At 39.2% G+C, this 10,529-nt stretch overlaps 1 protein-coding gene across 1 annotated transcript; it reads right to left on the bottom strand.

Moving 5' to 3' along the window:
* Window positions 1–376: 376 nt before the first annotated feature.
* On the bottom strand, window positions 377–9,870 carry cusr (Copper-only SOD repeat protein). Its single transcript, XM_079470977.1, has 11 exons — window positions 9,839–9,870; window positions 9,659–9,703; window positions 6,579–8,649; window positions 5,938–6,037; window positions 5,080–5,157; window positions 4,877–4,981; window positions 4,354–4,486; window positions 4,095–4,209; window positions 3,600–3,724; window positions 2,702–2,785; window positions 377–2,328 (listed from the first exon to the last, which is right to left on the bottom strand). The coding sequence occupies exons 2-11, from the start codon at window positions 9,693–9,695 to the stop codon at window positions 2,234–2,236; spliced, it is 2,943 nt and encodes a 980-aa protein (XP_079327103.1). The 5' UTR covers window positions 9,696–9,703; window positions 9,839–9,870; the 3' UTR covers window positions 377–2,233.
* Between the last annotated feature and the right edge of the window lie 659 nt (window positions 9,871–10,529).

Genomic DNA, 10,529 nt, shown 5'->3' with positions numbered 1-10,529 from the left:
GTGAAAAGCTGGTGTGTATACCGAAGATAATAAAAAGCTATTGCATTTATATTTAACATAATTCCCAGACAGTGTAGTTATATTTTATGGAATAAGATTTTATTCCATAGTTTTGATGAGTTTAGTATTTTCTACTATGTGAACAAATATAAATAAGTGAATCTTAACTTGATAGAGTTAAATAGATCTTATCTTATAATAAAAACATGACGTTAATGTGAATTCCCACCCGGATACATATTTTATATTAAGTAATAAAATGATTTTCTGCTTAAACATACTCATTTTCATATATTGTTAATTTTATACTTACATACATGTTTCTATATTGCAGGCAGTGCTCGAATTGAATCAAGCCTCGCAATATACAATTTATACAAAACACACACAATATATTGGTGTTAATAATATGCATAACTATATACTATTTATTCAAAACAGGCTTGCATAAAAGAACAGGCTTCTTTTACTGTATTTTGGATCAAATCAATGCAGGGTGAACAGAAATGACTTTTGAACAGTAGTTTATATCCAACAGAATAATTCACGCATTGTTTACCGATGTAGTATTTACTATGTTTCCTAAAAACAACTGGATGATTGACACTTTGAATAATTATGTTTGTTCCAAAAGGATCTAAATGCAAAAAAACTAGTTTATTAGATTATAAAAATATAAACTGAGACAAGAAGACCGGCAGTAGTCTGTGTGTTAGGGGTGCTGGAATTTTTCAATGATTTTAGTGCGGTTTCCATAGTAACGTCCAGCAGGTGGCGGCAAGGGTCTGTTATGAGCGAGTCTGCTTTATTCACGAACTAACTATGAAATAAGAGCTATTTATATGCCGATTAAATTCTTGAAACTTGTCAGCGTGTATGTGGCAGTTGGTTTTAGCAGAATGAAAAACAAGTTTTATCGCATTCCGAATGTATTATATATAGAACAGAAACCGCACTTTATAATTAATACAAAGCTGTCAATCATCTTCATCTGGATCTCTAGCACCTCAGAACCAGGCCGTATAATAATTTACGCAAGGAATACAAAAGCCCCGACATGGAGTTGATAAATATAGTGGAAAGATATATAGAGAGAGAAAATTACCCCTCTAAAAAGTAGAAGCTTCCTCTTCCCGACTGCGAGTGGAGGTTTATCCTCCATCTTTGTTCCTGTCAACGATGTCCTGCGCTTAGCGGTCTCTAGACGTGGGGCGGGGCGTTTCTAATTTAAAGTGACATGACAACTAGCCCATAAACAAACTTAATATGAATTATTGTTGATAATTAACTCACGAAATTTTCGAATCCATTGCATGAATTACTCAAATAAAAATATCTGAGGGACCCCTGAGTCTATTTTTTACTCCTTATGGGGGGACCCGGAATCCCCCCAGCCCCCCTTCAATTCGAGCACTGATTGTTGGTCTTAAAAAGCAGCGGATAGAAATATATAAAGTATATGTTCACAAAAAACCTTTAATTTATATATATGTTCATATATGGCCGTACATGGGTTATGGTACATTTACATATAGGCCTAAACACGTTATAGAAATCATAAATGATCACGTACAGATACTTGTATTAGAGACACAAGTGAACTGACATTTGATGTTTGCTGTTTCCAAACGCTAAATCCCAAAGCCTTAAATATGGCAGGTGTGGTTATTTGCACATCATTCTTAGTCATTCATATTCGTTCTTAGGAAATCGCCTGCGCATGGCCACAAAGCACATATGATTAGTTAGATTACACCAGCAAAGCTGAGATTTCAGGATTCATTTCAGTCTCATATAGTATAACAAATTGTGCAACTCCATTGCATGAAAACAAATCCTGTGTTACATTTACATCGATTGCATCAACAAGATATACAGAAACCAGGTGAACAGAAACCAGAGAGCCATGGGAAAGTAAAGGAGTGTAAAATAGTATTAAGTAGAAAAAATAAAAGCAGCAAGATCTGTGATTGAGAAACCTGATGATAAACTTATTATAGGATCGAGGAGGGTGGGATGGAAACAAGTATATGGGTGTGTGAAACTTGAAATTTAAGTGACGTGTAGTCGGGCAAATAATTCATTTCAATAAAAATAAATTCTCAACAGAATTGATTGTAAATTTACAATAGGACGTCTTTGAAAAAGCAGGAAAGGCTCCTGGGATCTGACCGACTGAAGAGTTTATTCAATAAGGCAGTGATTGAATGTCAACGTGACATTATAGAGTCATCTAGTGCTGAATAAGTGACCTGAGCAGACACACCGCGGTGGTCATGACGATCAGTAGCATCCTACCAGGCTCCAGCATCGTTCCTGCACTTCCACCTGGTAAAAGAAAATCCAGTTCATTTAGACCTCCACGTTTAAATTTCAAGATGTTACGCATGACATCAAGGCGACACAAACACAAAACAGAATGTTCTACATACATAAACAAGCATATACAGTAAATGTTCAAACACTGAAATTAAATTAATGGTTGATTAATGGATTCTAAATGGCTCTTGGTATTCAATATTTCATGATGACATCAACCCACAATAAGTTTATTCTCATTGCAAGTAAATATTTTCTTCTACCTTGCATAGTTCTTTCATGGTATTAAAGAAAAAAGGCATTACACAACTAATTTATTTGTCTAATTTGTCTGCATCAGACAATGGTGTAACTGTTGGTAAATGTTAAGAAAGGTCCTTACCTGAAGTGCACGTCTTTGATTCTCTGAACACACCCATCCTCTCACTGGTTTTGACAGACGTTAGCTTCTCCTGGCTCACCTCGCCTGGAAAACAAGATGAAGCTAAATGTTTACACCCTTGTAACATGTCACAATCATTTCTGGCATTTCAAGCTTAGCATCATAGGGTTAGGGTTAGGGTTAATATTTGACCAATCATATTCAACATCATTTGTTTAACAATATTAAACAGTAAAGGAAAAACAGAGTTATATACAAGAACCTGAATACAGTACATCACAGAGCAACCAGCAACCCCATGGCAAATTGACCCAAATAAATCCTAAGAACGCTACTATCTTAACGGTGAATTTTCTGTGCACTGTAAAGATCTATTAAAAAGTACAGAACACAAAACGTGTAGAAAATGTTCACTACACTTTTCTCTTTTCTTCTACTAGGGTATTTGTTGTCAAACCTTTGTCATACGGCGCTCTCCTGTTTCAGAATATTGCGCAAGATCACAGGGTCTCTATACTCCACCCATGCATCGAATTACTGTGCAATTTTCCCTTTTAGTGTCTTTTCAATGGAAGGGATTGTTCATTGTTTTGCCAGACAAAAGAGAGTAAGTTCATTTAACGGGGAAAGCAACAATCACACAAACCTGCAAAAACCATGGAGAAAAAAAGTCACCGCTGCTGTCGACATGCAGACATATGAATCAATCTCAAAATCTCCAAAGAACGCTAAGCAATAAAAACAACAAATGCGCAGATGATTCCTTACGTTATATTTACCTTGCGTTTCTGTTGCATTTACATTATGTTGCGGATTTGCATCCAAAGCAACCTGGTGTACCCATTTTACCAACGAACACATGACTTTGCCATAGTCAAGTCCCATGCCTGACACCCACCTGACACAAGAAAGTTGACCTCCTGGCATTTCCCATCAGGTCTTGCTGAAGGAGACCCTGGTAAGATGGAGACTCTGGATATGTGAAGGTTTAACACATCCGCCACTCTCTTGCGGAAATCATATCTGTACAGAATAATAAACATAACTTCAATATCTCTTGTGCATGAAGTGACCTGCTGAACACAACGTGATCCAGTCGGTGAAAAACAGGCTGAAGTCTCAAAATGGAATTCTGAGATGAGAATCAAAGTTTGATTTCAACCATTCACTTTGATGTCAATCTTTGACATGATCTTACTACTCAAGATACCAAGATTATATCTTCACCAAATGTATTATCTAGAATGATTTTATGTAGAAAATTGCAGAAAAATAAAAAATACTTTGACTGGGTTTTCACAGACTCGGAGAGTTTCTGAGTCAACTGTGATTTTTCTGATTCTTCAACAAGAGTCAATATCGTGATCAAATCATATGAATCAAAGATGCTCACCTGCTGAAGGTGGGCACTTTGGAGAACATCTGCGTGGCAGAAGGGGATTGTGGGAGAATATCTGCACATGCAGTTGTGATGTCCTTGAGTCTTAGAACCAATGACCTCTGTACAACTGAAGAGTTAAACGTTGATACACACTCATATAAATGCACAGAATTGATGGAAAATCATAGTTCAGATTTATTCGTTGAGCTTTACAGCAAACATGCAAAATGATGTCTGTGTGAAGTCACATCAAAATGTGTGCTAGAGTTACCTGTGAAGTCTCCAGCCAGCTGCAAATGAACATCGGTGTACAACTGTCTCTTGAGAAGACTAATAGACCCATGTCTGCCAGTCAAATCTCCAACCTCACACGCTAAAGGGCTGACCTGAGAACAGCTGGAGCTCTGAAGGAAAAAAAAGAAATTACTTCATTTAAAATGATCTTTAATATGATATTGTTTTTTACTCGAATCGCATTTTAGCATGGACTTCAAACGACAATTATTCTGCATACGTTTTATTTAGTAAATTTTGGTTTTCACAGTGGTTAACTACACAACTGTGTTGTGTAACTTAATATATTTAGGTTGACTTAATATTAACTGTATTATTTAGATGTAATTTGTATTTTTAAGCTTATAGATTTTTTTTACCGCTTTTATTATACTAACAATTTTATTAGACAATAAATTAGATGCTGCTAGACAAAGTTCATTTTGGGTCACATGACGAGTGTTATTGTAATAAAACATCCTTTTTGTATAAATTCATAGTATTCTGAGAAAATCGCTCACCCCTGCTATCATGTTGAATGGATTGTACATTTCCACTTCTCCAGGACATGTACGCCCATCTGATCCCACCCGACCTTCTGTGATATACCATGAAGCTTCTGTTACCTGTAAAAAAAGCGTATTGCCTAAATAAAATCTGAAGCTTAAATTAGATTTATATTTAGACAGAGATAATAACAGTCTGAAGTAATCTTTAAACTTACAGTAAATAATGGTGATGCGCGTAAATCCGCCTCTATGATGACATCACTGTAGCTGCCATCTGGAAAAGTCTGTTGTGACTAAAAACACGCACAGCACATCACACAGGGTCAATTGGGTAAAATCCTATACTGTTCAGTATCTACAGCTCCCATTGAAGCTGTTAACTGTTTGGTAAAGATGAGTATCCATTTTAAAAATAAATGCAAAATGTCCCAAATAATCCCATTTACAGTACGTGTTTAATAGGACTATATTAGTCACTGCGTATTTCTGGTTGTAATTCATGTGACTCGTCTTTGAGCATGAAACACTGAGACTGCAAGACAGCTGCAAGTCCACTGCGCTGCATGTGACAGATCCATCTGCGTATCAGAGATAAGGTTCATAGCGTCCCAGCAGGACAAGAGCTGAACGCATCCACAGACACAATTTCACCCGGCTTCTGTTCTCCCCTCTCCCACCCTCAACCCTTCTACTTCCACCATTATCAATAGTGTCATCTTTTTGTGGCATATTTAAAGTGATGGTAGAAAGCTGTCCAGTTAGGATGATGGCGAGGAAAGATGAGATTTTTACAGCTTCCGGAAAAACGTAGTAACCATGGAGACACCATTTTCTTGTATAACATATCTCATCATGTTATAATCCGTCAAGTGTCGCTCTATTTTCTAATCAAACTTGGAGTTAGGGATTGAGGTCTTTTGACAAGTCACCCAGCAGCCACCCGGGACACCATAGCAACACCCTGGCAGCAGCCCAAAACACCTTAGCAATGTGGCATTGGCAAGCGCCATCCATAAAAACAAAATTATATGATATTTAAATATGTTTAAATGTGTCATGTTAAGCTGTATTACCATTATTACTGTCCCGGTTACTGTATCATTGAATATGGCTTTGGCGGTCACCCAGTTTCCATCTGTTAAGTTCTGTGCTGAGATATCAGTACACCTCATTCTGTAATTAGAAAGAAACAACTGTTATTAATGTATATAATTGTTTTTTATAAATATTTTCAAGAATCTTGCTTCTAATATTCCTTATTTAGTCACATTAGTCTTGTTGATTTGTTGTGCCAATTTTAAATGACGTGTTTTGGGACATGGATGTGAATCTTCACACATACTGTATACATAAAACCAATGTTATTTAGGTGAACAGTGACACTATTAACCAGAATACCCAGCCATGGCTGTTAAGGGGGGGGGTTTGGAAAAAAAAGTGTGCTTCAGTCTTCAACTTCTGAGATAAAGTCTGTGTATGCTTACACATTAAAATGGGAAACGGAAACAAAATGCAGAATTGGAAATCACGAACTGCACCTGCAATTATTTTCCTGCCACCACTATATTTTGCGCAGCTTTTAAAAGTACAGAGAGAAGTAATCAAGACCAATTCAGAACATTTGAATAAAACAAAGCTTTTTCAAATGTCACATTAAACAATTCTTGTGAATTTGTGAATTGTAGGTAGGTGCTTCATTTGTATAGTCACTAACCTCGAGCTGTTAGTGTAATGTATGACCAGTGATCTGCCAATGATGCTGTTCGATCCTGAAAGTGGCATGTTACTGTCCAGAAACAAGCTCTGGAAGTCGTTTTGACCCGCCAGCGTTCCAAACTTCCCACTGATGTCTCCAATTTCATACTGGTCAAAAGTGCCATTTCCTGGAGTGGGAGATGAGGCGTAGTCCACATAAAAAGGGTTAAAGTGTCCCATAATGTTGCTGTCAGAGCAGGGTTCCCCAACATTCTTGATTGGAAGAATATGGACGTGGTATCCAGATGCTCTGCCATTTAGTCCAGTGAAGGAGATGTTGAGAATTGTTGGTCCTTGAGGGGAAACTTGGGAGAATTGGATTTGGCCATCTGAGGATCCAGGTCCAAACCAAGATTTAGAGCGAGCGGATGGAAAGTGGAACAAGGTGATATTTGCGCAAGCAATCCTTGGAGCCGTATGGTTAGGACCATGCACCACCAAGGAGCGACCAATCATACCAGACACCCATGAAGTGGTGTCGGTCAAGAAGCTCTTGCTTGCAACCGTGCCAACCTGTGGTAGTAAATCCAAAGCCTTGTGCTTTCCAGAAATATCTCCGACTTCACATGCTAAAGGGCTATCGGGCCTACAATTAATGGCATAACTACTCAAATTGGTGTCAATGTTGAATGGGTTCCAGTGCCCACCAGTGGATTGACAACGTCCTTGGTCGCTATCAGTCTCTGTGCTGATGGGATTATTGTGAACATGCCAGGAATGGTTCTGAGTGGCTGGTGTTGAAAGGCGTCCGTACGAAAGGTCCAGAAACACAGAGACATCAGAGTAGGGGTCACTGCTAAGCTGAGTGAAGAGGACAGTCCCCACCAACGGACTTTGAAAGACTGCCTTCGCAACAGTCACTTCACCAGGGTAGCCTATACTTGCACAGGCAAATCTGGTTCCATTGGGCTGGTGTATGACAACGGATCGCCCCACAATGCTGTTTCTCCCAAACAGAGGTAAGTTCCAGTCTGTGAACGTGGCCTGAAACTTATTTGCACTCTCAAGAGATCCATGCCTGGCACTCAGATCTCCAACTTCAAAGCGATCATGCGTAGAACCTTTTGGAGGTGGATACGCCGGTGCCTGAACGTTCACTTTGAAGGGGTTCCAGTGACCCCCAACGTTGTTGTCACTACAGCTGCTCTCTGGGGGAGATACCATCTGGGGTACAGGAAACTGATGAACGTGGTACGGCCCGACTCTCTTATTTAGGTTTGTCAGGTTAACCGTAATGGTGGTGAGATCAAAGGGCGACTCTTGATGGAAGGTGTAGTACCCTTTAATCCCTCTCATGTTAAAGACAGCGCTAACTACCTTTGGAGCAACAGTTTGGATCTCTGCACACCCATAACTTGAGCCAAGGTTTAGGAGAGCAAAACGGACTCCAGAACTAAAAGTAGCTATATCCAACCGAGACTTGATTGGTTCTAGAGGTGACCCCACATTCAGAAGTCCCAAGTTTGTGAGGCTTGCCGGATCTAGACTACCCTGGAGCGCGGCGCAGCTTGTTGCTGAGCTTTCTGAGACCAAAATACTCACATTTTGAAAAGTCCTGGTCTGTTTGACATCTAGTAGATTTGATAGAATGGCGGCTCCCAGTTCTCCAGTAACTTGACGGATGTAGACGTTTCCGGCCACAGGACTGAAGAATCTCGCCTGCCAGGTTTTGACCCGTTGAGACTCGGGTGTGAGCCCAGCACAAGCTCTAGTGCCGTTACATGTCTCCACCAGCACTGAGAGCACATCCAAACGTGGATTCTTGGCAAACAAAGTGGACACATTCACCAAAGCCTGGGGCGTTTTTATAGAAAACATGAAAACATTGTCTCCAATGTGTGACTTCTGACATGGCGATGCAAAGTGGCCATACATAACCGGGAAGACTGTAAGAGAGATGTTATACGATTGACATGTGCTCGTTCCTGTCAAGTTAACAGTGGCCATCTGGTCTGTGGAGTTGAAGACGACCCAACCAGTGACCCCCATCATGTTTATATCAGCCCGGTACCGAAGGCAGGAAGCAGAACCTTAACAGACAAATAGGAACTTGATAAAGAGACATTAAAACTATATAGGAAGTAACAGCCATGTTTTTAAAGCACAATGTTTAAAGCACTGCATGAAATCTAGATCTGTAAAATTTGTGTTTCAGTTTTATTCATAGCAGATCACATGAACTATATCAAACAGACCAGTCAGTGTGCTGTTTTGTGAAAATATTAATCAGATCTACAAAGGTGAGTAATTTTCCAGTTCTGGAATAGGAATATTACCCATATTTACACTTCATCTGTTTCAAGAAGACGCCTTTGATGTGGATTACGGGAAAATAATCCTAATCAGGTATCAAATACACCATTTCTACGAGATTATCCTAAATAAAGTAATACGGAGAATTACCCTGACAATAACAAAAATGAATGATGTCAATGTGAGTCTGATCACAGAGAAGTGATGGATAAAACATGCATGCCTGTCTACAGTTATGTAAAAACAGTCATTCCTAAAGAACATAAAGTCATTGAAGCGTACATTTACTTTTGCCCATAGCTATCATGGTGTAACAGAGTACAAAGGTTGAATTAACATTTTAACCAAAACACTTAAAACTAAGGTTTCCTGGAAAAGAACGCTAGCTGTATTTGTATCAGCCATTTCCAGTCAAAACTCTACAAGGTACATTTTCGTTTCTTCAAATCATGAATCTAACTTTGTTTTGTTTGCAAATTATGACTCTAACATTTGGCACTTGGTCATGTACTGAAACACAAGTGAAGCCTGTGAGGTCAATGAATAATTCAACCACTGAATACAGACGGTGACATGACGATCAATAAATTCATCAGGAAATATCTTCAAAGAAACCCACAAGCGTACGATGATCTTGGAATAAGAGTAAATCCAGATGCATTACAGTTTGGCAAGAATGATTTAATTCAACAGTTTTCTAGAAACTCAAAGAACAAGACACTCCAAACATGCAGCGTTAAGATGCAAATCTCATATTCTTTGGGGAAATTATAATTCGGTACTTACCCCACGTGAAGATCAGAATAAAAGCCGGTAGCAACATGTCGCCAGCTGTGTGTGAATGCAAGCAAGAGTTTAAAAATACAAACAGTTGTGTGTGAGGGGTTTGCCAGGGGAACCCTTCTGTTTGCACAAGTCTATATTGTCAATGTTTGTGTTTGCTTATCCATGTGTGTGTGTTCTTACTCTGATGTATTTCCCAGTTTGTAGCTGAATAAGACTGTGTGCGCTGATCTCTTCTATAGTCTGGAGGGAGGGCAGTGTGGGGAGTGGTTGGATGGGCAGGTCTTTCTCAACACCCTGTGTTCATGCTTTCCTAACCACAGACACCTAAACACAGCTGACATAACATATATAGAATGCCATAACCAAATATGTGTCTGGTCACTGTGTACACTTACTAATGGTTCTGAATGCAGACTTTGTTATCTGGGTTAAACTAAGATAATAGACACATTTTATTAGTAACTTGCCTCTCCAATTCTCAAGTCAAACTTGAAATGTTCTCAAATTGAGGGGGATACGGGACCCTCCTGAAAGTAGTAAAACAACACCAAAATTCAGTATTTCTCTATTCTCCTGGAAATGCCACAAAATCGGGATTCCTAGAGTTCTAACGCCAAAATGAACTCACCCCCCTATCGTTGGCACCCCTTGGTTTTTCGGATCCTGGCTGCTCTCTCCTTGTGATGTGACCACAAACAACACACCTACTCTAAATACAGAAGTATGTTTATTTGCAGCGTGAGCAGCTCCAGCAACTCTTGAGGTTCTTCAAATGGTCCTATTTTAGATAGTGATTGTCGTGGCCTGAATGAGAAGAGTCATACACAAGGGTGACGTAGACAAGAGTCTAGCAAAGAGAGACAGACAGAGA

This window comes from Barbatula barbatula (genome assembly GCF_947034865.1).
Source record: "Barbatula barbatula genome assembly, chromosome: 13".
NCBI classification, from domain to species: domain Eukaryota; kingdom Metazoa; phylum Chordata; class Actinopteri; order Cypriniformes; family Nemacheilidae; genus Barbatula; species Barbatula barbatula.
Note: the sequence above shows the minus strand (reverse complement) of the source record. Positions and strands in the feature narration are given on the sequence as shown.

What these genes read in the sequence shown, in the direction of transcription:
- cusr (XM_079470977.1), bottom strand. Translation starts at nt 9,695, where the DNA reads ATGTTGCTACCGGCTTTTATTCTGATCTTCACGTGGG. An exon ending in CATTACACTAACAGCTCGAG is followed by an intron (nt 6,038 to 6,578) that starts GTTAGTGACTAT and finishes TTCTAATTACAG; the next exon opens with AATGAGGTGTACTGATATCT. An exon ending in ATCAAAGACGTGCACTTCAG is followed by an intron (nt 2,329 to 2,701) that starts GTAAGGACCTTT and finishes TTCTTTTACCAG; the next exon opens with GTGGAAGTGCAGGAACGATG.